Genomic DNA, 27,961 nt, shown 5'->3' with positions numbered 1-27,961 from the left:
GAATATTAAATGATACTCGTGATGTGGTCGAACACTCCCAAAAAAACCAAAATAATTCCTTTTACGTTAAACAAAGCAGGTGTGTCGCATAAGAAACATCAGATGGCAAAAAATTTAATTTTTCAGAGTATTGATTTTGTAGCAAATCTAGACATTAAAAGTTATAAAATTTTCTGAAATTAATTCATTATTCGCTCCTGTCACACAATTTTTTAGCACTAATAAATAAAGATTTAATCGAGTTTGCTTGGCACATCAGAAGTATTGGTTTTTTACGACAACCGAAGGTTACAGCCGTGACGTCACATATATGTGAATGTGAATGGCAGAAAGAAGAATTCTGGAGTGACAATTGTGGGTTGTCTTTGCTAAGCTTGTTTAGGAATATTGATCATTGAAGTGCTCTGTTTCTCACAGAATTGGTAAGATATATTTTATTATTTAATGACCACATATTTTCTTTTTTATATATAGCATCTCTTGTTTACATTTTCAGTTAGCTAGCCCCTTATCTCAGGGATTTTAGTAATTTTTCTCAGTATGGCACTTTACGTCGTTGTCGCGCTCTTTAGAAGACTTTCTCCTCAATTTTAAAAAAATCTCCCTCAAAATAGAATTTTTAACAACTTTTCCTCAATTCCTCTCAATTTTGAGTGAAAAAAAAACTAGTATATATAGCTATATATATATATATATATTCCGTCCTCTAAATTACATGGTTATCTAAGTGACAATCTGGCAACTCCGTTTGCCACATAACTTCAGGGTTTTCACTATGAGTCATCCCTAAAAACAATTTTGCAGAAATGCCAGTGAACAAGGTGAATGTTTGTAAAGCGAAAAAGAAAAAATCTACCGCATACACGGTAATATCACACCTTTGTGTGGAGGGTGGCAGCCGTTTGTCTTTTGTTATAATTAAATCCCTTAAGGGTTTTGCGAGTTTATATTTGCGTCTTAAACAATGTGCTCGCGAAGAAATATTGGATCAATTATATTTCTTGTAATAGCGAGATGCATTGTGTAAAAGTATTGATAAGCTTTTCTCTTAAAGGTACTGTCCAGTAAAAATATAATAATAAAAAAGTAGCCTGAACTTAATTGCACTTCTCTTATTTGTTGCGAAAATGTAAGTGGTTATATTTCTAAAGTTTTACAACTTGAATAACATTTCTTTTATGTTTACAAATTTTTCATATCGCACGTTGTCAAAAGCAAATTTATACCGAAGCTATTCTACACGAAAGGGAGGCTAAAATAATATTTTGTTGTGACGTAAGCGTTGGGTTCTCGGCAAGTCAAAACATTGTAAATAGAAAATGATTGTTTTACTCTGAACAATATTACCAGATTAATTTAATCTTTTTTTTTAAATATTTTACCCCCTTTTTAAAAAAATGTAGCAATTTATGAATATTTAATTTCAAAGCATGCAACTCACTTTCAGAAATAGAACTTAATGTCCACACAAACAGAATGTCTGACTCTACACAAATTAAAGTAGATTATGTTAAAGCTGCTTTATTTTTTGTGCCGATACTGAGACCAGACACGGGTAAGATTATTTACGTAAAAGATCTATGCAGACATCCGTTGGAGTGGCCAATGCTTAAACGCAGACAGCAACGTGCGATGATGAAATGAAAAAATCTGACGCGACATTACAAGTTAAACTCCTTGACGAATCTGAATCATTTTTTGTAATATACCAAACGATATGACAACTGTTGTTTTCATATCGTACATATATTGTACTCCAGAAAGCCGACCAGCAAAAGAAGAAAGAATAGAAAATACAAACGCATTAAATAAATTGTGTTTTATATAGTTTTATACTTCCTCCACAATTATAAACCTCGTTCCCAATGCCCCTATTCTATTACCAAAGCTACCTTAATTAGCAAACAAAAAGAAATACTTGGTTTGAGGTTATTTATATTTATACTTTTTATACCGTAATGCTTCGAAAAAACGCCCATTAAACGCCCCCAGAAAGATTAAAATTGTTTAAATAACACTTGGGGCATGAAAAAAACCCCAGTCAATTCGGACCAGCTATGGTTTCCAATTGTTTTGTCAAATGAAGAAATTATCTACACTTAAATCCATGATAAAATGTCTGTTCCGCCCGTAAGTGCAGTTTTGCAGACTTGATTCATCCGTGCTCCGTCGGTGTTCACCTCCGCATAAGTTAAGAACCGCATGGCTGGATTTCTTGTGTAAGACCTGGTTACCAACGACGAAGGGGCCAGGCAAAAGACATTCATGTCTACGTAGTTCTTTTAGCTAAGTCAGGAGTTGGTGAATTAGCTAGGATGGTCAGGTTGGCTATGAATAGGCTTGCTCGTGGATGAAAATGACCAGGACTATTCGATAATTCTGAGATCTAAAAGTGTTCGGCGAAGACGGAAATCTATCAACGTTTTGTCCGACGAAAGTCTGACGAGACTCCAAAAATTATTTCGAAGGCTGCCATCGCTTGCTGTAAAATGGGATTTTATAGGATTGATTTCTAAAACTCATTATTAATTTTTCAGGCGTTTAATTAATCGCACGCCTGAAACGATTTACGCGTGTGCCACGACGTGCGCGTGCGATCGAACGCCTCTCCTGCAAAAGACTGTTGTTTTTAATTTACAATCAAATATTCTCATCGTCAACTTCATTTGTCCGAGAAAAATCAATTTGAGATATTTCTTCATCTTCTTTGAAGCCAGTATACATCCTATTGGTACTTGGATATTCTCTACGTATCTTAGACACGAAACAAGATGGTATAACCCGACGAACGCCTTTTCCCAAGTGGTTATGAACAAACCAACAGAATTGGCGGTATGCCGCATATCGATAAGATCTAAAAATATCATCCTCAAATAATAAGATTGGAAATACTATGACAACAGAAATTTCAAGAGTGCTAGGGATTTTTTAAGTCCACGGCTTTCCCGATCGTGGAGAGCGACTAACGCTGTCCACAAAGTGTTCTTTAAAATCACAACCGCGTTGACATCTTCGTGCTCTGTTTAGTATGCTCTGTTATACATTTCTTATCTAAAACACAATAGAAACCTTGTACCCAGGCGCTCATTTATAATACAACCAGTAGAAAAATGTGAGGTCAAATTATATAGGTACCGTAGTTGTAAGTATTTGATAGTGTCCACCTCGTTACAGCACAAACACTCAACAGCTGAAGGCATCCTCTCGCAATTTTCACATAAGCAGCACTCACTGATATATAAATCTGTGCGAGAAGCAGCGGGTAATTCTGGTGCGTCTGGGCCATCGTCATTATAAGAGGGAATTTGTTGTTTGTTATTGGGCCGTTCTAGCTCAAACTGAAATCCAATTATGTTTTAATTTCTGCTTGTGAACATGATTGATAAACGTAAAAAAATTCTGTTGGGAATATCATTAACTTTTTTTTCTTTATTTCTCTTTCTGCACGCGCCAGTCTTTACACGGGGGTAACCCAAAGAATACGTCATTGCATAAATTGCGCATATTAATGTTTTTACCCAGTCCTTTTCCGCGTTCGAAGTTCAGTAAAGATGGCGATTGAGAATGGCATGGTCAAGTAAACAAATTCAGTTTAAACTTATGAAAGACAATTTTGGTTGTATTTAAATACTTTTTTCTTTACTTTTGTGCCGAGATGTAACTAATATCAAGTTTTAATATTTTACCGGACAGTACCTTGAAGTATTAGCGTGAAGTAATTAAAAAATAAAAATCTTTCGCAAAGTTTTATAATAAATTACGCGAGAATGTATTGCTGATTAAATTACTTAAAAAGATTCCAGCACATTTAATTTAAGAAACGTATGAGAAGCATTGTTCACAACTATTAAATGCCGCTTTTCGTTTATAAACTTTTAAAATGCAATCTGAAAAGACATTTTTATTGCCGCTTTTCGTTTTTAAACTTTTAAAATGCAATTTAAAAAAACATTTCTATTGCTGCTTTTTGTTTATAAACTTTTAAAATGTGATCTTAAAGAACATTTCTAATGCCGCTTTTTGTTTTTTAACTTTTAAAATGTGATTAAAAAAACATTTCTATCCACGCTTTTCGGTTTTAAACTTTTAAAATGCGATCTAAAAAACATTTCTATCACCGCTTTTCGTTTTTAAACTTTGAAAATGCGATCTAAAAAAACATTTCAATCGCCGCTTTTCGTTCTTAAACTTTTAAAATGTGATCTAAAAAACATTTATATCGCCGTTTTTCGTTTTTAAATTTTGAAAAGGCGATCTAAAAAACATTTCTATCATCGTTTTTCGTTTATAAACTTTTAAAATGCGATCTATAAAAAAAGCTTAATTACTGCAATTAAAAATTTCAAAAAAATAGATTGCTAAAATTCATCTTGCAACATAATGTGATTAAACAATCTATCGCGTGCGGTCATTGTTTATCAGCGAGGCAATTATTTTCTTAAAAAAACAAAAGATATCGCAATGTTATTGTTCTGTGTAACTATTCATGTGAGTTTCGCGTCCGCGGTAGATTACATTCAGACTGTACTGTAGACTAAAACGTCTTATTTGACGATTTGGCTCTGCTTTGTTGCCGTAGTGTTTTGACATTTTGCCTAATTGACGAATCACATTTGTGCTACATCCGCCATTTTTAAAATTTAGCAGGGTGAAAACAAACCTAGTTCGTAAAGGGGAAGAATGCTAAAAAATGTGGAAATGGAAGAATAATTAGCTAACGAAAGGTAACCACAAGAAAAATCTGTGTGGAAATGATGCTTAGCTATCTAGATTTTGTTCCAAAAAGTTATCTTTGCTCAAACTTCCTAACATTGTTCTTAAAACTCCAAAATGTGTCTAGCTTAGCACTCTCTTCACCTAAAATACAAAAACTTTTCACCTCCAAAAAATTGTTATGACGTCAAATCGAATTTCCGTAATTTACATCTTAATGTGTTTTTCTGTGTTTTTTTTCTGATGTGAGACCCACTGGAATTATTTCTAAAGTCTATTTAATGATTGACGACTTGTCTCGGGTGGAGTTAGTAGCTGCTTTAGGCATTGCCATGTGCTTAACAGTCGTGACATTAGGAAACAGTGGCGTATCCAGTTTAGTATACCAGTTTAGTCGCCCAAACTAAGTGCTTATGTCTTAAAATATTGCGATTTTTTTATATAAGAGACAAAGGAATACTGCAGTTCGTCTGTGAGGATAAACTGTGTTTCTCGTTAGTCAAAGCTTTTCCGTGTTCTGGCAATTTTATTAGCTTACATCGTAGTTGATTAAAATACGCAAACTGGTTTAGCATTACGCTGGCTCTCTGGGTGTCAGGCTTCCTGTACCAAATGGGGCCGCCCTAGTTCGACCGCAATCAAACAAAATACGGCAGAGCGTGGAGTGTTAGCATGTAGCCTTGATACTGACTCTAACTCGTGTCTGTCATATAAACCTTGTCCCCCAACATGGCTCTGCCCTGTACCCTCTTGGGGGAGAGGCAGACAGAGAAAGTCTTGGCAGGAGGTTACCTCAATTGACAGGACTCTGCTAGTCAATAAAGGAAGTAACTCTCTAAACTTTTTCCAAGCAGAACCTATCCTGCAAGTAACACTTCTTCCAACACCCCCTTCACTGCCCAACATATCACCTAAGTAACAGAAGTTCTTAACTATCTCTAACGAGCCACTGTTGTACATCATTAAAGCTGGAAATACTTCATTCTCTATAATCTCACCTTTGCAACGCTTGCATACAAACTGTATGCCAGCTCTTAACCTTCCACTAATACTACTGCACTTCTTATGTACCCAATGCTTGCAAGTCTGACAAAAAATTGATTTACTACCAACCCCTTTCCTGCAAACTCCACAAGGCCACTTTCCAACTACAAGGTCACACTTGGCTGCAATGCTACTTATCATGACTTTAGACTTTGCTGTGTTTACCTTCAGCCCTTTCTCTTCTAGTCCTTTCTTCCACTTCTCAAACTTTTCAACTAATTCTTCCATCGACTCTGCTATGAGAACCAAATCATCTGCATACAATAACTCCCATGGGCAACCTGTTCTGAACTCCATCGAGAGCGCTTCAAAGACTAGAATAAACAACAAAGGACTAAGTACAGAACCCTGATGTACACCAACATTTACACTAAATTCATCACTAAGTGAATCGTTAATCCTGACACGACTTCTAGCATTGCTGTACATAGACTGAACCATCGTAACTAGCCACTCATCCACACCTAATTTTCTCATAGCCCACCAAATAACTTAACGTGGCACTCTATCAAAAGCTTTCTCTAAATCTACAAAGGCAAAATAAAGATTCTTTCTCTTTCCTAAATACTTTTCCTGAAGCTGTCTGAGTAAAAATATTGCATCTGTAGTGCCACGCCCTGGAACAAAACCAAATTGCATCTTATCTATATCAATTCTTTCTCTAAGTAACTTATCAATCACTCTTTCAATAACTTTCATTACTTGATCAACCAACTTCAAACCTCTATAGTTACCCCTTTCTAATGCATCACCCTTGCCCTTGAAACAATTCACTATTACACTCGACTGCCACTCACTCGGAATAGCACCATCCTTTATGATCTGGTTAGCAAGACTTGTAATAAGCTCAACTCCAATATATCCAGATGCTTTTACCATCTCTGCAACAATACCTGATACTCCTGCAGCCTTGCCAATCTTCATTAGAGTTCCAGCCCCGTTTACGCAGTTTGTCTGATTAACTATTCTTACGGCCATTAATAAAGAGTTTTGGCATTGTTTTACAGCTGGATGCCCTTCCTAGCGCCAACCGTTCACAGACCGGACTGGGTGTTTTTTAAAGTGACACCATCACCATCACTATGTGGCATTTCATGGGACTTCCACAATCGCCCCTTTAAACTAAGGTATGGTGGAGGACGTTCAACTCCTCTCTTGTCTCTTAAGGAGACCCTTCACCCAAGTTATCTTAAAAAACTTGTTATCTTAAAAAACATGCACACTAGTGGCAAGGTTTATTTCCCTTTGATTTTCCCAAAAATGTAAAACCTGCACGTACACATTAAACAGCAGTCTTTTGACTTGGGTGTCAACTTGGTTCACAAATAAATATGCCAAGGTTTAATTAACTATTGCTGTATTGTAACAAGCACCCCTGGAACTTCCTTTCGTCTGGGATAAGGGTTCTTTTTTAATTTGAAATGTAGTGTGGAGTTGTCAAAAATCAGGCATTTTTAGCAACTCCACACTTATGTATCAAATATAAAACACAGTTATACAGGAAAGAGAGTACTGGCAAACCTCTGAATCGGAAAACATACAATAATGTTTATCTTTAAACCACCCTCCCCTAATAAACAGTATAAATGTTTTTTAGAACATGGCAAACAGTACACCTAGCAGTGTCTTAAACGAGCTTGCAAAAAGCAACAAGGTAACAGCACATTACAAAGTTGTTAGTGAAACTGGCCCTGCTCATCAGAAGTTGTACAAAGTTCATCTGCACATTGGCGGACATGGGCCCTTTGAAGGAGCTGGCAGTAGTTTGAAAAATGCACGCAATGCTGCTGCATCTAGAGCTTTGATGGAAGGTGCACCTGGTTTACACGTAAACCCAACTGTTGAACTAAATATATTATCTATGAAGAGTGGCCAGACAGCTACTTACCGTGAACTAGATAGTGTTTCATTACCACCGAGGCCTGAATATGAAAGCTTGTTTGTTTCACAACAGTATCACCATGGTGTACTACAAAGGCCCTCTCGAATGTCTCAGAAGTTTCGTCGATTATGGAGAATGTCTGTTACTATTTGTGAGAGAGCATATATAGGAGAAGGTCATACGAAATCTGAAGCAAGAGGGAATGCAGCTTCTCATGCTCTCCAGGAACTACGGCCACTGTTGTTGGAACAAGCCAAAATGATGGAGATTGAACGTGCACAACAACAACAGTCAACTGTGCAGCTGGGAAAAGACAACACAATGGCAGTAATTAATCCACCATCATTTGTTGCTGATCTATATGAACTTGCGAATAGGCATCGTATGGAAGTTTCTTTTGAGACAGTGAATGAAACTGGTCCTGCCCATGTGAAAAAGTTTTATATTAAATGTATAACTGGTTCAAAACAAGTTCTCGGTAAGTAAGACTATAAATACACGTGTATTTACTACATGTTGACTTTGTCAACAATGGTCCAATGTGCAACAAAGAGATGTCTACTATTGTTTTATGAGATGGAAAAACTGTCAGTGGTAGTAGCATCACAACAACTAATCAGAATTGCACAAAGACTTCACATTGGAGTCTGTGTGATTCTGATTAGTTGTTATTGTACACAGTACACTGTTTTCTTGTGAACACAGTACACTGTTTTCTTGTGAACACAGTAGACAATAAGTAGACAATAAGCATAATGTGTTTGCTTTTTTAAACCTATCTGCAATGACAAAAATAGTTATTCCTACATACTTTTTTTATATTTTTGACACTTCTTGTAAAAGTGGCTGTTTGTTGGGAGTGTCTTCTTTTAACACATAAAAGTTTTTCCCACAAAATTTGCAAAAAGTTTACACATACAATTTCACATTTTTTTGTTTTAAAATGGTTGCAGTTCTATTTTGGCATATATTATTCTTTTTTAACTAATATTTTCACAGATTTACATAGAACACTTTATTTTCACTTTAAAAAGTATGTATCAGTCTTACAAGCCATTACACTTACAGGTCGAGGCATTGGGAAAAAGGCTGCAAAAAATGATGCTGCTGAAAAGATGCTGGCTCTTTTGCAAAATTTACCACCCCCAGAACCTAAAAAAGGTTAGTTTGTAAAGATTCTGTAGTTCAGAAAAACTTGTTACAAATCACTTTGTGTTGAGGATATTTGTTACTTACTACAAACTTATAGATTACAACTTTTGGCCTGCGTTCAGTGTGTGTCTGCTAGATTTTGAATTGTTAAAGTATTACAAGAAAATTGACAGAAACCCTGGTTCTGATTGATGGTCAGAAAAATATTGGTATTTTATTGTCACTTGTAGAAAATGGTACAGATTTTAAGGAAAAAACTTAGGAAAAATTACAACGCAGTTATGAACTACCCTTTTTTGTAAATTCTGTTTTATCATACAATTTTTATACCTTTTTCACATCACATTTTGTGTTATTCTAAAGGTCCTAAGGGACAGCGTCACGGCAAAAAAAAAACAGAAAAACTGGACAACGGTATCGATCCAAGTCACGATGCAGTCACATACTTAACTCAGCTGTTGCAACTGCGCAAAGAACCTGCTCCGGTTTTTACTTTGATATCTGATGCAGGCCCTCATCAGAAGGGACTGATGAGGTATCATATCGAGGTATTGAGCTTTGTTAAGAAATAGTTTTAAGATCAGTTTTCTATATTGCTTTGTATTGTAATGGTACACTCTTTAAGCAATTCAAAACATGTTTTCAATAAGCGCCACCTCTACAAAAACAACTTTTTGTATGAAAACTTACAAACAACCTTGCTTTTATATTTTCTGTATAACAACAATGTTCATTGATATGACAGCCCTAACGTTTTAGGCATCGGTAGAGGAGCATAAAGCTGCTGGATATGGGGTAACGAAAAAAGCTGCTAAATTAAACTCTGCAACAAACTTACTAAAATCATTCGGCATTGATCTTGAAGAACAAAGAAAAGCACATGGTGTAACTGAAAAGAAAGTAAGTAAAAATAAGGAGTTAAAAAACAGACCTGGCGTGTGTAATTCAAAAAGGCTACTTTGGTTGTGCTGAACAGAAACACAAATCAAAATATTAGTAATCAGGCATCAATCAATTAATTTCAGGCTTTCCACATCTTAAAATCCTCAAAAATAAATTCCTCCTATATAATCCTAAAACATCCTAAAATTTTTCTTATATTTTATGAAAACCCCTAAAAAACTCTTACATTTCTCGAAAATCATTTTTTTTAAATGGATGTTTTTTTGGGATCAATTTAATTTGCCTTCTTTATTTAATTTTTCAATATTTTTTGCTTTTTGTGATAGTAATTTACACTTTCAGTAATTTAAATTCTCCTAACACTGTTGCATGAGTTCCCCACAATTTAGAGAAATCTCCTAAAAAAAGTACTGAGTCCCCCTAAATTCTCCTAAAAATCCTTAAAAATTAGTATGCAAAATTTCCTTTAATGTGAATTAATTTAGGAGATTGTACCGTTCTAAAGTAACTATTTATTTTGATTTTAGAGTGAAGAAAATGGGACTGAATTACTCAATCTAGCGATAGATGTTTTAAAGTCGGATAAAACTATGCTCAACCGTGCTCCTGGTAGTCCCGTCACTCAGAAGATAACTGTTAACAACAGCGACTTGAGCCAAGCTTTTCCCACGGCGAAACAAAAACTTGACTACGTTGCAAGATTGGAAGGCTTTCAAGTTATGTACAATGATTTTGTTAAGGTAACGAAAGTAATTTTTTCTTACCAGCATTGACACATGGCATTGTGTTTTTCTTACCAGCATTGACAAATGCATATTGTGTTTTTCTTACCAACATTGACACAGGCATTGTATTTTACATACCAGCATTGACACATACGTTGTGTTTTTCTTACCAGCAGTGACACATGCGTATTGTGTTTTTCTTACCTGCATTAACACAGGCATTGAATTTCGCATACCTGCATTGGCACATGCTTTGGGATTAATTAAAGAGTATTTGCCTTAATAATGTACCAGATAAATAGGCACGTTACTATTCTAATAGGTCCAGAAGCAATAATTGTGGGGAATTTAGAAACCAGAGAATAAAAGGCTGCCTAAGGCTTGCGTAAAATAATTCCTTTTCTTAGAATTAGCAATTAAAATGTTTTCTCATACCATGTGCTTTGTTCAGGACAAACTTGGTGAGTTTTCGTCACATCTAGCTGTCTACACCACGCCACCAGAAGTGTTTCAGGGCATAGGCGAGACGGTGGATGCATCAAGAGAGGACGCTGCCAGTAAAGCACTGCAAGCTATGGTAGTCAGCGAGACCAAAACTGAAGGTATGTGCAGTGTAAGGTTGTGTCGCCAGGTTGCTTGAAGGCGTAAAGATTTTGCGGTGGAATATTTCTTTTACCCACGAAAACCACTTTTAGAAAGAAAAACAGGAATGTGAAAATAGAATGTAAACGGGAAAATGTAAAAAAAAAAATAATAAATAAAGAATTTATTTAAATCAAAAGAAAAGTACGAGTTGTGCTAAGAAGCAGTAGACTGTTATTATATTGGAAAATTGGTGGATGTACACTTAGCTTTTAAAAAGTTTTATTTTCTTTTTTATATCTGCATCCAATGCTTAGTATATATTTGTTTTGTTTCTTTTAGGTTCGGGTATATAGACGACATGCGCCACAAATTGAGGACAATTTTAATTTCTTTTATTATTACACAAAAACCGATAACGTAATTCTTTGAATTCCTGGTCACCTTACTTTTTTTAAATTTCAACGAAAAGTACTTGTAGACTTCTTAGTTTTTGTCAAAAGTTGGTGCGAAGCCAGGAATTCATTGATGGGAATAAAAATGTATATATTTTGAAAAAGTTATATACCAAACGGTAGATGATCTATCCAGTAGCGTATCTGGCGTCAGCAAGTCGTATGAGGTTAACCTAGGAGGATAAAAGTCGTCTCTATTTCTATCCTCTTAGCGTCAACACATGAACGGAGTAAGAACGAACGAACGAACGAAGTTCGGCCAATGCGGGAAAGAGAGTTCTGGTGGAGCTACAAAATAGATCAACTAACGTTTGCGTGTAATATTTATACACGTAACTTCTTTTTTTATTTTACTCGAAACGTTTGTGGACGCGTACGTATCGTTTATATGTTGTTGTCTTATATTAGCGTGCGAGTCTGAAGCGATTTTTACGCCTTTCTTTAAACGTGTCGTTTTACCTTTTTTTCAATATTCGTGAAAAAAATATACTTGTGTTACTTGTACAATTTTTTGTCAATTCGTTTATCCAAAGAAATATTTTAGGCTCGTATACACGTGTTATCGGTTTTAACTAAACCAAAAAAATGCTGGCTGTCTGAAAAAGTTCCTCCTTCGTCAATTTCAAATGAATCAGGCATTTTTACATCTAACTGCCGTCGGGTCTTAATACACTTGACGCTTGATATCTCGAAGTTTTAGGTGACCGACAAAAAGGTCAAGATATCGAAAATTTGAGATAACGTAATTTTGCTTCAAGAGATTGCAAAAGTTTAAAGTTGGAATGTTCCGAGTTACATGAGATAGCCGTAAAAATTCCTTGATGTTTCGAAACGCTAGTTGTCAATCTGGGAATATTGATAACGACATAAAGAATCAACGAAAATCTAAAAAAACAGAGGTACCATTTTTAATGTTAAAGCGGTGTACGAACGTATTTTTACGTGTGATGTTCAGAATCATAAGTTAATCCTTTTAATAAGCACCCAGGACTGTTATTTTAGTACCTGGTTTTGAGGCCCCGCGTTTATTAGAGGGAAAGCGTTTAATTAAAAATAGTTTTTAACTTCAAAGAACAAACACAATCTTCTCTTCGTCAAGAATATTGAACGGCGTGTTTGTTTCTTCACAGGATAAACCACAGAAGTATAATACATGAGTATCCCGTTTACAATGTCAACCGGACATCTTTGTTGCGTTGTTGTCCGCTCAAATCACTCTAGAGGTTGTTGTATATCAGATACATATGTGTTGTAGATCGTCTTTGCTATGATATTTAATCTCGTCTTGTAGTGTCTTCATTATTGATATTTCTTCTTTATTCTCATCTGTTCCATCTTTTTCAGTAGTGCCTGTTTTCTTCATAGTGAACATTTCCGTCTTGTTCTGTTGGCTCATCAAAGTGCATCTTTTCATTCTGCCTTCCAGTAATTTCTTTTCTTGTCTTTTTTGATCAAGTTTCTTTTTTGACTTAACTTTCAACCTCGATCCCAGTGTCTGTAGCGTTTTTTGATATGAGGATAAAAAAATGCTACAGACACTGGTATCGAGGTTGCTTAACTTTTGCACCATCTACATTAGAAACAGATGAAAGCCCTGGGTTTAAAAGTGTAAATTGTAAAAGCTGAAAAACCATTTACATGGGCGACTCTAAAACTATTTTGTTTTATCTTTTTTGTCGCGCGCAAAATTGAGATACAGGAGAAAAAGGAGAAAAAGCCGAAGATAAGAATTTTATGATAATGTGCCAAAATAAGTTATACTGTCTTGTCACCTTGTGAACAGGACACTTTTTGTTATATCGCAGGAAGACAGCAAAAATGAAAAAGAGCGTTAAAGGGTTGCCTCAATTAATTTCCTTCCCTAAATTCCCCGAAATTGAAACAAAATATTGTCATTTGTGAAAGTTAGTTCCAATGAAATCGTGAATGTTTTTGTGCCCATGAAGTTTCTGCCTTTTAAAAAAGTCCATCCTCGTCCTGGGGTTTGTTTCTTGACACATAGTTTATAGAAAAATTGCCCGACGCCGCTTTCCCCAAGTTCGTATGCGTCGGGGGTAAAATACGGAGGGTAAAAAAAATCTAGTCCGATAATTTTACTTCTAAAGAAATATTCCATAACAAATATGGCTGACATGTAAAGGTGAGAAATCTGTGCATTTTTCTGCTTAAACACCTTGATATATTTCGTATTTTACCTGTTTATATTGGACGCTTATATACTATTTTATTACTAATTTGCAAATGCCGTAACTAAAGTTAAATTTTAAACTTTAACACGATAAGTTAATTCTGGCTAGCTAGCTCCTTATTTTCCTTTTATCTTAAATATTATAGTGCATTTAGCATGGCTTTTGATGACTTTACATGACTCAGTAGTAGCATGTTAGACTGTTAAGAGTGTCAGGGCACGTTTGCCATTCTACTTCTACTTCTGATCCGGAAACTCACCTCACACACAGTGAAATAATGTTTTCCATTTGTGCCTCAACTGCTGTTAAGGTTAGGCATCACAAATATCTGGTGTTAGAGTCATTTGTGCACCAATAATAGAGTCGTTCGGTCTGTCAGCAAATGATAACTCAAAAATTCGCAAAATTGTATCCAACCATCCAGCAATTAACGCGCGGCATTAAATCACCGATATTTAATGATAACTTTGGCACCTCTTCAAATAGAGTTTCCGTGCTCCGTTTTTAACTAGTTCTCGGAATCTTTTTCGCATATTTAAGCGAGGCATAACAATAATGATGGGTAATGGCTGTGGGAAGACAACAAGCGAAAAATTTTGATCAGAAATTAGGGGCGGTTGGGTGACTCTAACACCAAATATTTGTGACAACCGGCTTACTGTAAAGGAAAAACTCACTTGATGAGTAGTCTCAGAGAAACCCTTATAATTTATCAATACTTTTATATTTTTTTTAATTTTTTTTTCTTGTTTCTGAATGCTTGATGAAAGACTTTTTTGATGGTGTATTTTCGTGAGATGCTAATTTTCCAAAAAGAAAATATAATGAAATAAACACTTGCCATTTTTTTTTCACTGTACGTTTTAAAATGGCTTATTTTTCTGAACGCGTGGTCGCAGACTTCTCGTTTTTGCACCATTATATTCAGCACAAATTAAATTCAAAAAGGTTCCCGTTTTTTTTCTAATAACATCATTATGAAATTATTTGTAATTATATATAATTATTTAAAAAAAATTTTCTTTTTGTCGTCATAATTCGCTAATCAGTAATTTATACAAAAAAATCCTGGAACCTTTTGTGCATAATTTTCCATTACCGAAAATTTCAATGAGCCAATAGGAAGCTTTCGGAAAAAGGCATGTATGTGAAATTTACTAAGGAGATATTTGTTTTTAAAAATTTTCATAGGTGTTATGAATATGTGTGAACTAAGTATGCAGAAAGATGATAGAAGTGCGAACTTTTTCTTTATGCTGAATATGTGTGCACGCATTTAGAATTATTGTTAGATCATGCATCATTTTGTAAAAAATATGCTCAACTCATTTTGCACATATTTTCTCGAAAGTGTAAAGGATATACAGTACAGTCCAGATGTAAGCGTACGCGTACGCTCAACTTGCAAAAATAATTGCTTTCATTAAAAAAAACAATAGGATAGCGAGTTCCTTTCAAATTGCGCGAAAATAATTACTTTGTGTTAAAAACAAAAGCATAGCAAGAAACATTTAGTCGGGGCGCTGAGTTAATTTATTTTGGGAAATTTAGGAGAACTTCTGATATTCACACAGCACAATCGTATATATAAAAGCATTTAAAAAACATTTACTGGCCTTCTTGAATTTTCTTGCTTGTCCTATTTTTAGAAATGACGTCACAGCATAAAAAAGCTAACAGCCATAACTATAAAACCCCACAGAAAACATATTGCCGTGAGCATTTTTTGTCGAAATGTAAAACAAAATGGGACTCAATAACGCCGAAGTTACTTTAGGCTCCGTAATTATGATATTAATGCGCATAAATCTTGTCACCAAACCTCTGTATGAGAAAATATTGAATATTTGACAGGAAATACACTAACTAATTTATTATCTAACATATACTTAAAAACCAAGAATATTAATGTTAATCTGAAAATAAAGTTTCTTCATCTTCTGTGTCATCCTCACTTTCGTCATCAGAACTATCGACTTCAACATCATTTTCGAGAATTATCTCGTCGTTGTCTGATCCTTGATCAACACAGTTACAGGAGCATAAATCTGTGCAAGGCAAATCGTACGAGCTACAAACACAAGTTTCTTTGGCGCAAGATGATGACTTACGGCAAGAGCAAGAAACCATTTCCAATAGAGCATCTGGTGCAGGTCGTCTTAATAGCCAAATGATCTCTAGTTTCTCACCGTTGACATTCTATCCATGTCCATTTGGGCTTGGTAGGTTTGGATTTTCAACCAAAGAATTTCGAACTATCGCTGTGATATATGAAACTCTTTTACAATGATTTAGTAGTGCATCTCGAGTTGGAGGAAGCTGTTGCGGCTCAGGTGTAGGTTTACACGAACAGAACTTTTTGTAGCGTGCGTCATCTGTGTTAGTTGCACTGACTCCATATAATTTGCAAACAAATTGCTCAATGTGTGGAAAGAGGTCAACATCAAATGTCGCAGATTTACCTAGCTTGGCAAACACATTTTGAAATATTTCGTTAGCTTTCAATAAGTTGTATGGCTTCACTTTCCCTATGCCGTGAAATGCACTTGTGAAGTCATTACCTGTAAAAGCATGGAAAGCTGGAAGAGCCTCTGCAATTGCGGGACCAACAGCATCTCGAATTTTGGTCACACTTAAGATTCGTTTCCGTCCACCCGAACCGATCTGTAGATAAATGTTGATTCCAATTTTATTTTCAAAATGTACAGCATATATGACAATGTCACTGTCCACGGTTACGATGCATGCATTATCAACGCCAGTCACGCTTGCGTGGTTGCAACAGAGAAATACCTTGGTGTCTGCCTCTTCTTGGTGGTTTTCTAAGGACGATTCTTCTTCACAACATACACGACCGTTGACGACATATATTTTGAAAAATTTTGACAAACAATTGAAGTAAATTTCACGACGATCTAGTAGACCTACAAATCGACTTTCATTGAACCAGTCGTTTAATAAAAACTGAGTGATTTCTTTTTTGTTTTCGTCGTTGGGCATGTACTTCTTCAACTGAGATGGCTTCTTTTGATCTCTTCGTTCGATGCGTACTCGGAGTGTTCCATCTGCGGTACGTCTGCTTCTCTCATAGCCTTTCACAGAATTCTGGAAGTACTGGTCAGTAACGAAGTAGATGATTTGAGACTTACACCGCAAGATTCTCTTTAAAAGAAACTCTGATATATCCCCGAATGTGAGGAGTGGAATACCATCCAATTGCTGCAGCAAAACCATTTTTCAGAACTCAGTGCCCTGACTAATTGTTTAAAAACAATACTCTGCGCGAGAATAAATTAAACGCGAAGGCCATTGAATTTTTATTTTTTTTAACAATAAAACTATTTATAGTAACGCGATTTTAATCTCGATATATTAAAAAAACACAAGCTCTTTTAAAAAACAACAAATCCAATGATCTAAATATTTAAAAAAAACTTATGCTACTTTTAAAACTTTTAGTAATATTTCTTTATCGTCAAACCTATTTTTTAACATGCGAAACTTTTAAAAGTTCTTTTATAAAAAGCAAACGCAAAAACCCTACGTTTTTAAACTTTTAAAATGCGATCCTTCTATCGCTGCTTTTCGTTTTTAAACTTTTAAAATGCGATCTAAAAAAACATTTCTATCGCCGTTTTTCGTTTTTAAACTTTTAAAATGCGATCTAAAAAAACATTTCTATCGCCGCTTTTTGTTTTTAAACTTTGAAAATGCGATCTAAAAAAACATTTCAATCGCCGCTTTTCGTTCTTAAACTTTTAAAATGTGATCTAAAAAACATTTCTATCGCCGTTTTTCGTTTTTAAATTTTGAAAAGGCGATCTAAAAAACATTTCTATCGCCGTTTTTCGTTTTTAAACTTTGAAAATGCGTTCTAAAAAAACATTTCAATGGCCGCTTTTCGTTCTTAAACTTTTAAAATGTGATCTAAAAAACATTTCTATCGCCGTTTTTCGTTTTTAAATTTTGAAAAGGCGATCTAAAAAACATTTCTATCGCCGTTTTTCGTTTTTAAACTTTTAAAATGCGATCTAAAAAAACATTTCTATCGCCGCTTTTCGTTCTTAAATTTTGAAAAGCCGATCTAAAAAACATTTCTATCGCCGCTTTTCGTTCTTAAACTTCTAAAACATGATCTAAAATAGCTTTTCTATGAAAATTAAAGTTTCAATCTTTGTTAAAATATAATAATTTCTATCGCTTAAAAGCTTTATTTAACCCGCGCAACCAACAATACCTTCTCGCTAGTTTATTTAGTTTCCACGCAAAACTTTTGCTTAATAAAAATATTAAACAATGGCTCTTCGTGTCTCATTGATAGAGTTGATAACATTTGCAATTATGCTATTGAGAATAGTTATGTTAACACTATTTAACAATAGTTACGCGCAGTTATAATAAGCTATTTTTTCTTCAATAATCTTTTGTTTATTACGCGCAAGTTAATGATTTACAAGACTCGCAAGATAATTATTAAGAACAAGACAATCAACTACCGCCTCCGAGAAAAAAGGTGTGAAACTTGAGCGTACGCATACGTTTACATCTGGACTGTACTATAACACCTCTAAAAAGGCTTTTTTCTAGAAAAAAGGATGTTCCAAATATTTTCATGGAATATAATATATGTCATTGGAAAGAGAATTTTATTTTCTATATGTCATTAATTTTTTCCAAAAAACCTAAAAAAAAATTGTTTCCTATACAGTAAGCTTAAACCTGTAGCTAAACAAATCCAGGTAAGGGTGCAAGATTCGCTTAGCAAAAAAATTGGCTCTCTTTTTTCTAACAGACCCATTCAAGAATACTTTGCTTTTTAGGCACGAAACTAGGACCGTGGTTCGTATTTAGTGACAGACAGTTAGTTAGCCAGAAGTTTGTTTCCTTGTTTCTGATAAAAAGATTGCCTAATAATATTAACATTAATATACTTAGTTTTCACATTTCAGCTGAGGGATCCTGTGGGATATCTGATATTAAGATTATTGGACAGAGGAGCTGTCAGACAATGTTTTAACAGAATGGTCTACTGGTATATCAGAGCTAAATGGACTGAAAAATAGTCTGGGACATAAAGTCAGTGCTTTAGGCTGAGTTTTATCTTATATGTCAATTGTCTTGTTTGTTACAATATCAGTAATTTGTTAACTGTCTTGTCTGTTGCAATGTCAGTAATTCATTTCAGTACAAGCGCAGGTTTAGAAGGATAGTCCTTTGTCATGAGTCCTTCCTCAGGAGTTTAGTCATGAGTTGTGAGTTCTTCATTAGAAGTCAGTTACAGCATTGTGAGTCATTTTCAGTACTAGAGCACAAAGTTTAGACACATTAATAATGTCTACCTAATCCTTAGCACCTCAGCCCATACCAAATATAACTGTAAACTATTTAGGAATACATTTATCCTCTTATTTTGCACGCTTTTACTTCTGAACTACACCAATTAACTAGCTAGCTATATTGCACACAAAATTTATTTTAGATGTTTTGGGTCTGGTGTATTCCACAGGTCGCAGGTCACAGGTCAAAATATATATACCATATATTTTTAGTTAGCTTTTGATATTTTTCAAGTTTCAACATGCAGATCATTTTAGTAAAATGATGCAATCATTTTAGTAGCCCTTTTTGGTGATGCAGCGCCATAAACACAAAGTTACCTGTGCTTACGTTAGACAAAAAAAGACCCTGGGACGAGGTTAATATTTCATTTCCGAAATTATCCACAGGGACATGATGATATAAGAAAATAAATTAAAAAAACAATTGCCAGTTTATCAGAAATACTTTTCACACCTATATGGTACCTGTAAAACTATTGTTTGTAGGTGTTTGATAAGTATATATTCAGTATTTTTTGTTTTACCTATCTTTTGTTTCAATATAACCTTCAATATAAGTGTCAATATAACCTCGTGCCAAAGTCTGTATGATATATTCTCACATTTCATTGCTGGTGAACAAATACCTTTTTACTGGGCATGAGGTTGACTCGATAATTTGCTTTGTTCTACGGGATATAAACATAACTATTACCTGTTCTGTTTGTTATATAATGCATGTATTTTATAGTTTTTTTCACTTGAAAAAAACTTTTTTGAAATGCGTGTTTTTTAAATTCAATCTCAACGTTAAGGTTTAAGTGGTGTCTCTGGGTCTATTGAGAAGAACCAGAGGACTAAGTTTGCTTACAGACTGAGATGTTGAAGCGGTTAAGGCGTTTACATGCAGCTTATATTCATACATTCTAATTAAAAAAAGGAAAAGAGTGTTAAAAATTCTCTGTATTGCGTATTTTGTAATGGTGCTGTATCACGAAACTGAATGGCTTAAATTATTTGCAATTTCATCATGTCATAATTTGGAACATTTTAAAATTTTGTCTTGTGACGTGACCTGTGGAATACACCAGCTGGATATTTTGGGGACTGTGATTTGAAATAGTGACAATATAATCATGACAAAATGATGCATTAAAAAGTTATGATTGGCTTGCCACAACTGATATGCAATGTTGTGAGTCATTTTCTGCTTTTGGAAATATTTTAAAAATATCAGACACAAGGGGACGTCACAAATATTTGCCCCCCCCCCCCCTCCCTCCCTCACAACGCCCTTACTCACCATTATTATTGTGCTTTGCTTTAAAATTCCAGCCGTGACTGCTAAGGATTTGGAAAACTAGTTAACCCAAGCCATGTGAGGGAAATTGGGGAGATATCACACTGTGTGGGCTATTGGATGTTGTAGGGAGTTGTCTAAGTGCGGACCCTAAGTGGGTTTGTGTAGCTCAAAATGAGCATTAAATACTCTAAAACTCCCCATCTAAGTCATGGGCCCTCTTGGAAATAATAGACAGGGCACATCCCCTAATATTTGTCACCCTAGTCATGTAAAATATGCAAAATCTATCTATCTGTGCGGGACTTCTGGGATGTAAAAAGCAGGTTTGTGCCATGTGGTTTTAGTTGATGGACGATGTAGTGTTTACATCAATTCTGTGTATTATTGACTTAGTAAATTTCCATAGTGTTTAAGATAACACATTGGTACTGTACTTCGATTGAAAAGTATATTTTTTAATTTAGAAAATGCTACATTCGTCCCAAAGCCTCTTTCTTGTTTCTTGCAGTGTACCCAGCCAGTTGTCACTCTCTTATAAAGTAACAAAATGTTGTATTCTGACGTTACATCAACCTACCTGCAATCAATACTATTAGCTGTGTGTTATTATAGAGATTAATATAAATAAACAAACCTGTACTGCATAAAACTAAGAAATTTATTTTTATTTTTCTGATTTTTCAGAAATTTTGTCCATTGAGAAATAAATTACTACTTTGACTATAATCATAGAGAGAAAGTGCAAAGTGTCCTGTTGTATATCTTGTTGCACAATTTTCAACACACATGATTTTGTAACATGGAATATCCTAGCCAGTTCTGCAATGGCTCCCGTCAACCACAAAGGTCGTACCTTTCTTCTAACACTCTTCTGATACGAGATGCCAGTTCATATCACGAGAAATGTATTCCTAAAGAAACGAGAGAGCGTATTAGATCAGCACCACCGAAGTTAAAAAATGCAAGAGACTACCAAATATGCAATCATGTTGCTGAAGAAATGATCTGGGAAGAAAGGTGCAAGAAGGAAAGATCCCTGCAAAAGAAATGGTAAATGTAGATTATGTTGTTTTAGTTGTGCTGCATGCATTAAATTATGTCATCCAAGAAAGCAGATCATATAGAATAAAACAAATGTTACAAAATTAGAACACATAAACATTTAATAAATAAGTAAACTACACAGGATTCTTATTCTGTCTAATATTCTATCTGTTTTAATGATTTTAACTTATTTTTTTATGTTATTTTTAAAATAACAATAATGTTTCTGTTATGGCTAAAACAAAAATGTTTTATTCTGAATTTTAAAATTTCGCTATTTTACTATTTATTTTTCACGATTTTTTAAAATAAATGCCTAATTTCTAAGATCATACCCACAAGCAATTATTTAACTCGAACCTCAAACTGTGATAATTCTTGCTAAGGTGGGGTGGCCACGCCTCCTCTAAAATTTGGAAAACCCTCTTTAAAGTCCTCTATTATCCTCTTAAAAAAAAAAATATAACTTAATCTTCTTTTTAACTCTTCTATTTTTTTCAGTATAGATCAATAATAGTTTGATAGTTTTACTTGCTGTTTTCAATTGACACATGAAAAAATATTTTAATTGTTTTGTATAGCTTGAATTTTTGTTTGTTTGTTTTGAAAGTATCAGTTTTTATTTACTGCTGTATCATCTAAAATCCTCTATTTCTCTTTAAAAAAAAACTTCTCTAAATTAGGTGCAAAAGCTTCTTTAAAATCCTCTTAAATCGTCTTTTTCTTGAAAAAAAAATTGTGGCCACCCTGTTACAGGACCTTTGTGAGCCGTCTTGTTAATTGTCTAATCATGCGGACATCGCAAACTGTGAGTAGCGTATTTTACACCCGCCCCATACCAATAGAACCTTCGCAACCTGTCACCTGCAGAGAAATCATCAGGCTGGTTCTATACAACTCACACACATTTTTTGACTATGCTTGATTTTTTTAGGGAAAACAATCTTAGTTTTCTGGCACAATATGATCCGAATGTAAGTTAAGCTTTGTTTTTCTTGTTCTGGCCATTTTTTAAACCCTCGCAAAAAATTAGTATGCTCTAACTTAAATCTAAGTTCAAAATAATACTGCCAATAAATAACCAGTTACAACGGTTTGTTTAGTGTAACTTGTGTGAAACTTTGAGGACTATATAATATAAAATTGAACACAAGCTGATAAATAAAAGGCATGTGTTATCTCTTTCGTATCTTTTACTAAAGTTCCAAAATATGGCGGCAAAAACGGCCGATACATAAACAAAGTCACGTGATAAAAGGCAAGAACAAAGTGGTGGCGTTTCCTCTGCTGCGAGGTGTAATATATCGAAATACACCAATTCAACATATGAGACTGCGTTAATAAAAAGACTGGGACGAGTTTGAAACAAAACTAACCGAAAATTAGTTGCACAAGAAGGAAAAAGGAAAGAAAGTTGTTTTGAGAACGTAGTTTGAAATGATAGAGAAGATGAAGGTAGACGAGTTAAAGAGGTATTTGAGATTGAGAGGTCTGAAGGTTAGCGGAAAGAAAATGCGAATAAGTAGCTAGGGTGTTTGCAGCTAGTAAAAATAATGTTCCAGTCATCAAAACAGCAGAGGAGGTAGAGAATGCTTTACATAAAGATTACCAGGCTGAGCTTACAGTCAGTAAATCTGGTGTTGTACTTCCTGATCCAAAGAATCTTGCTTCTGGATGGCTCTGTGAGAATGATGGCATAAAGTTTTGGCCATGCATACTGTATGCTGATATATTCAATTACCAAATGTTTAACCCCAGTGAACCCCAGTCTGCACATTGTGACTGCATGGCTGGTATCTCAGAGACCTGCAACCACATAGCAGCATTGTTATTTCTTCTTGAAGCAGCAGTTAGGCTTGGACTGACCAATATGTTATGTACCAGCAAACCGTGTGAGTGGCTCTCTAACCGTACAGAGGTAAAACCGGTCAAGATCAAAGATTACATTTAAACGTGATGATTTTGGAAAGACAGGCAAAAAATCAAAGGGTCTCTTAAGTACATCAAAGAAAGACTATAATGTGTCATTTAAACTTTGAAGCTTTGCGATTTAGCTGCTGCATTTGAAAAGGTTGTTCTAGACAGCACTCTTTTAACGGCTGTTCCAAAACCGGAAATAGATTTCGTCCGTGAGATTGTCACTGGCAAGTTACCGAACCCCAATGCCCTTGTTAGCATCAACGATGTCATTTTAATGTCCAATTCTATTAAAACCTTTTCATAGCAGTGAAATCATTACTCGAGGTCAATGAAAACTGGTATGCCTTTAGCAAAGGTGTCATAACTGCATCCAGAGCTCATGAAGTGAAAACCAAAGTGGAAAAGTTTGTGAAAGGTGGATGTACCATGTTGTTGTGTTCGTGTTGTCCTAAGTCTTGCTTAGAAGTAAAATGTCTATGCTCCATTAATTACACATCTCCAAATGATCCTAAATTTCATCTACCCTATTTAAAATATGTTGAAGGGAAGTTAGTTCTGAACAAAAATCATCTGTATTTTACCCAGTGTCAAATGCAGATGGGAGTTACTGGTTTAAAATTTTGTAACTTTTTCGTTTGGACTCAGTATGGTGTTTTGGTAGAGGAAGTTCAGTTTGATCCTGTGTTTTGGAACGATCTTATAAAAAATTGTGATCCTTCTATGTGCATTATCTAAAACACACGATCTCACAATACATGCTATATATGGAATAAAAACAATAAAAAGGCTATTTTTATAGCCACACATTTATAAAAAATATTATTTGGTTGAGACTGTTTCAGTGGGAAGGTAGGTAAACAGATTTTGTTATGCATAAGTTGAGGAAAGTAAGGTAAAACTTAAAAAACAAAATCAAAAAAAATTTAAATCACAAAACACTTTGTGTTTACCAATAATGTTTTTTATAGATATGTGGCTTTAAAAAAAGCCGTTTTTTTCTTCACCAAGATTATTTTGCTTGTATGAGGCGTGGCTTTAAATTGCACAGAGCTGCTGCAGGTTCGAACAATATGATCAGCATGTTGAAGCAATGGTGATTGATAAAACATACTTGAGAATTCAAAACGTTTTCATGCGATTAATTGCTCGTTCAATATCAAACATCTTTAATACGTTTACATTCTTCAGTGGTCATTTGCGCTTTTATTCTAGCACCTGGTGGAATACTTAAACTACAAAATCTTAAAAGTAGATCTTCTTTTATTTGGAACCCTCTGTCTGCCATTATTTCATCTCTCTCCAAAGCATCAAATAATCCACTATCCTCACAGATGTACTTGTCAGACGTTCGAACACCATAACAATCTGACAGAAAAGTGATGAAACCAACAGGAGAAATTCCAATTAAAAATTTAATTGTATTATGGCTTTTGTAATCTGACCAGGTTTGTGCTTGAAGCTCTAAAGATTTTGGTCTTTCGATAAAAACTTCTGTGCAGTCAATAATGCAGCGCAGCATGTAATGTCCCATTTTCTTGTAAATATTTGGCAAATGATCCCTGATAGCCTCTCGAGGAAGCCAGTTTACCAAGCAATTTCCAAGGGCAGTGCTAAGGATACGTACCCAAGTGGTGAAAATATTTTAATGTTGCTGGAGAGATGTTGAATCGGTCAGTAAAATCTTCGTTAAGAAGGCATAAGCGAATTCTCATCAAGTCAAAAAGACAATTTTTATCTTTGACATTTAACAAATTTTCGCCGCACCTTTGTGCTAAGATTCCTCTTAGTTCCACGCCAATAGTTTACAGCCGGTAAATTTGGCTCAATTAAGGAAAATACTGTATTGAATGCAGCTACACTGCACAATCCTGTTAAAAACATCATTTTTTGTCCGTTTTTATTTGCACCCATGTAAAGTTGTGAATTCTGTTATTGAAAATTTCTCGCCTTTTAGATATTTTCAGTTTAAAAGACATGTTTTTTACTCAAGGAATTAATTACTTTCTGCTTGTCAATACAAAAAAGACATAGCTCTGTATTCTTTTGTCTACAATACTGGTGGTCTCCCTGACCTAACTGATCAGATGTGCCAGGTGACAAGGTACGCTTTTTGGCCTTTTTAGGACGTGGCTGATGCTGTCGAATGAGTTCTCTTTGAGGAACAGGCTCTCTAAAATCATACCCAATTTTTAATGATGGTTACGGATTACTGCAGGTTGGTTCTGCATCCACAAAGTGCTCACTACAAACCCTGTCACTTGGACGTGGACTTCACGAAGATTTATCATCTTTTTCTCTCTTAACTCTCTGTACCCATTCCAAACGATTAGCTAAATAACGATTGGTACTGGGAAAACAAAACAGACGATATGGTGGTGGTTGACAGGAGGCACAAGTTCTTTTAATTTGAGGCTGACTATTATGCTCTGTGCAAATACTTTTCTTCCACTTTTCCAATTTCCTTGTGTTATTCATACACCCAACAACACCACAATTCGCAGGACCCATCTTAATAAGACTAGAAAGCCAAACAACTTCTGTCACTACTTTACTCACAACACAAGGTGACTGCCAGAGCGGTTTTGTTTACCCCAAACTCGTCCCAGTCTTTTTATTAACGCGGTCTTGCGCTATGTTGAATTGGTGTATTTAAGAAGACTTTGAGTGTGACAATAATAACTACTTAACAACAGTTCCCGCTACAGCTGAATCCAAATTAACCTGGATTTTAATATATAGGTTAAAACACGGTGGATATTGTTTTTACATTAATATCCTTAATTACGATATAAACTTGATGCTTACAATGTAGAATTAGAGTATCAAAAAAAGATCTATTAAAATTTATCCTTAGCTGACCAATTTTTTATTATTTTAGGGTAACTTAAAACCTAAGAAAGAAGTTTCTACTGTCGTACCTACTGTTTATCAGGTGACAACGACAAGACCGTTAACAGCTTCTAGAGAGTACGGCCACAGAGTGAACACTCCTCCTGCTCAGACTATGCAGCGCTTGCAACAGAAAATGACACAAGGTCTCAAACGAAACAAAGATCTTGTATATTACGATTGAACATAGAGTTTTTTCAGAATTTAGCTAAGAATTTTTGTGTGTTAATAAATTGTAAGTATTTTTATTTTTATTTTTTTTAATTTATTCATTATTACCAGTGTTTTATGTAATACTAATATATTATGGATTTTTATAAATAGTGAACTAATTTAATATGGATTTTTATAAATAATGAAAAAGATCAATCGATTATTTTATAGCTACAACAATGTTTTTGGTGCAAATACTACAGCTTACGTAAAGTGACTACATGTTATCGCTTTTCCCTTCTCTTCATTTAACCACACCTCTCGCGAAAGAAAGTAGCTTCTCTATTCACGATAATTTGTTGAAATGTGCTGTTGTGTATATATAGTAATATATTCCTAGGCTTTTAGTCTTTGTTCATATACTAAAAATAATATTTTGTTTTAACAGACCAGTACTTGAAGTTTTTAAACTATGAGAGTTTCTTAAGATAACATCTGAGGGTTGTCTTTGAGGAGTGCTATGAACTCTGGTTTGATCCTAAAACACACATTTTTTTCTACAACTTGTACCAGCACTAAAATACAAGCCAGACACATCATTTAGATAGGCCACCTTTTATACCAACTAGATTTTTTATTGGGTGTTTGTAGTTCGCAGCAACATTGTTTGAAAATCTCAAAACGGTAGTCTTTCCCAGCATTGTATATACGTATTATACTTTTTTATACTAACTGAATTTATTTTAACTAATTGTATTTTTGCATTTATATGGAATAACGATGAAATTACGAAGTTCTTTGTTTGTACATATCTGGTCAGTCCTGTCTCCAAGGTTTTCTTGTAATACCGAAACAGCAATTTGTATCTTCTATCCTTCCCGTTGTCAATTAGACAGAAGGCCTTGGTGGAAAAGACGGTTTTCTTTTGATCTTTTGACCCTAGCATTCAAACTCTGTCGCTGCAGTTCAACTAACAACTCGCATCGCAAGACGGAACATCATGCATGTTTGCTGTCAGCCAAATATACACTATGCTACAAATAATCGAAATGTGGACTGTGTAAGCGATGCACGAAATAAATATGGCGGGTAAGTTAAAGAAAGAGATGAATTTGTCGGCCCAGTTTCTTTAAGTACACTGTGTATATTTCAGGTAAAATCTAATAGAAGTAACGAAAAAATTGATTTATAAAAAATTGTTACACGTGTTCTTTGCTGCTAGTTATATCCCGACTATTTCCCCTCAAATTTTTCAGGATATAATTAACCCCATTTGTTTACAAGTCGTTCTCAAAAGAGTCCAACAAGAATGTTTTTTTGTTTTTTGGCTTGTCATTCCAGGATTTCTGAGCAGCTGGTGTTGAAACTGAAGATTACATCCCGGTGTCCATTGACTTTGTCGCTGCCATTCACCTATTACAAATGAACGTGGTATTGTTTACAGATTAAAGCACCACTTCAAATGGTATCCAACATACTTGCGCTACAATGATTTACGTCAGTAAACAAGCTAATGGTTTTTAATCTCTCACCATAAAAGCTATGATAAATCGTGGTGTCACAACGAAGGACTTCCTTACCATAGGAGTTTCTACGTCTGCAAAAACTGCCTTCCCCACATCACGCAGTACTTGAAGCGCTGGCTGTTCAACGCCTTCTGATGATCTGGCAATGCTTGTATATTCCTTC

General features: G+C 34.9%; 3 protein-coding genes and 1 long non-coding RNA gene across 6 annotated transcripts; 2 read left to right on the top strand and 2 right to left on the bottom strand.

Moving 5' to 3' along the window:
• Window positions 1–231: 231 nt before the first annotated feature.
• On the top strand, window positions 232–12,007 carry LOC130647941 (double-stranded RNA-binding protein Staufen homolog 2-like). Of its 2 annotated transcripts, XR_008982909.1 has the most exons (9): window positions 232–422; window positions 7,355–8,117; window positions 8,708–8,800; window positions 9,155–9,339; window positions 9,551–9,691; window positions 10,222–10,434; window positions 10,871–11,021; window positions 11,344–11,428; window positions 11,526–12,007. XR_008982909.1 is itself a non-coding variant. In XM_057453947.1 (8 exons), exons 2-8 carry the CDS (start codon window positions 7,358–7,360, stop codon window positions 11,355–11,357), a joined length of 1,557 nt encoding a protein of 518 aa, XP_057309930.1. In that variant the 5' UTR covers window positions 233–422; window positions 7,355–7,357; the 3' UTR covers window positions 11,358–12,007. The 2 variants fall into 2 exon arrangements, 1 of the variants encoding a protein (XP_057309930.1); XM_057453947.1 differs by having other exon boundaries at window positions 233–422; window positions 11,344–12,007.
• Window positions 2,046–3,222, bottom strand: LOC130647952 (uncharacterized). Its single transcript, XR_008982911.1, has 2 exons — window positions 3,136–3,222; window positions 2,046–3,051 (listed from the first exon to the last, which is right to left on the bottom strand). It is a non-coding gene; the product is annotated as an uncharacterized LOC130647952 (long non-coding RNA).
• On the bottom strand, window positions 5,308–19,309 carry LOC130647986 (uncharacterized). The gene is made up of 2 exons (XM_057454004.1): window positions 19,293–19,309; window positions 5,308–6,479 (listed from the first exon to the last, which is right to left on the bottom strand). The coding sequence occupies exon 2, from the start codon at window positions 6,232–6,234 to the stop codon at window positions 5,308–5,310; it is 927 nt and encodes a 308-aa protein (XP_057309987.1). The 5' UTR covers window positions 6,235–6,479; window positions 19,293–19,309.
• LOC130647949 (uncharacterized protein C2orf50 homolog) lies at window positions 13,497–27,693 on the top strand. Of its 2 annotated transcripts, XM_057453959.1 has the most exons (4): window positions 13,497–13,596; window positions 20,999–21,316; window positions 22,245–22,284; window positions 26,109–27,693. In XM_057453959.1, the coding sequence occupies exons 2-4, from the start codon at window positions 21,066–21,068 to the stop codon at window positions 26,301–26,303; spliced, it is 486 nt and encodes a 161-aa protein (XP_057309942.1). In that variant the 5' UTR covers window positions 13,497–13,596; window positions 20,999–21,065; the 3' UTR covers window positions 26,304–27,693. The 2 variants fall into 2 exon arrangements, with proteins under 2 accessions (XP_057309942.1, XP_057309941.1); XM_057453958.1 differs by lacking the exon at window positions 13,497–13,596 and having other exon boundaries at window positions 20,932–21,316.
• Window positions 27,694–27,961: the final 268 nt, after the last annotated feature.

The sequence above is a fragment of the Hydractinia symbiolongicarpus genome, chromosome 6 (genome assembly GCF_029227915.1).
Source record: "Hydractinia symbiolongicarpus strain clone_291-10 chromosome 6, HSymV2.1, whole genome shotgun sequence".
Taxonomy (NCBI): domain Eukaryota; kingdom Metazoa; phylum Cnidaria; class Hydrozoa; order Anthoathecata; family Hydractiniidae; genus Hydractinia; species Hydractinia symbiolongicarpus.
Note: the sequence above shows the minus strand (reverse complement) of the source record. Positions and strands in the feature narration are given on the sequence as shown.

What these genes read in the sequence shown, in the direction of transcription:
- LOC130647949 (XM_057453959.1), top strand. Translation starts at nt 21,066, where the DNA reads ATGGAATATCCTAGCCAGTTCTGCAATGGCTCCCGTCAACCACAAAGG. An exon ending in AGATCCCTGCAAAAGAAATG is followed by an intron (nt 21,317 to 22,244) that starts GTAAATGTAGAT and finishes TGATTTTTTTAG; the next exon opens with GGAAAACAATCTTAGTTTTC. An exon ending in TGGCACAATATGATCCGAAT is followed by an intron (nt 22,285 to 26,108) that starts GTAAGTTAAGCT and finishes TTATTATTTTAG; the next exon opens with GGTAACTTAAAACCTAAGAA.
- LOC130647941 (XM_057453947.1), top strand. Translation starts at nt 7,358, where the DNA reads ATGGCAAACAGTACACCTAGCAGTGTCTTAAACGAGCTTGCAAAAAGC. An exon ending in ACCCCCAGAACCTAAAAAAG is followed by an intron (nt 8,801 to 9,154) that starts GTTAGTTTGTAA and finishes GTTATTCTAAAG; the next exon opens with GTCCTAAGGGACAGCGTCAC. An exon ending in TGATGAGGTATCATATCGAG is followed by an intron (nt 9,340 to 9,550) that starts GTATTGAGCTTT and finishes CTAACGTTTTAG; the next exon opens with GCATCGGTAGAGGAGCATAA.
- LOC130647986 (XM_057454004.1), bottom strand. Translation starts at nt 6,234, where the DNA reads ATGAGAAAATTAGGTGTGGATGAGTGGCTAGTTACGATGGTTCAGTCT.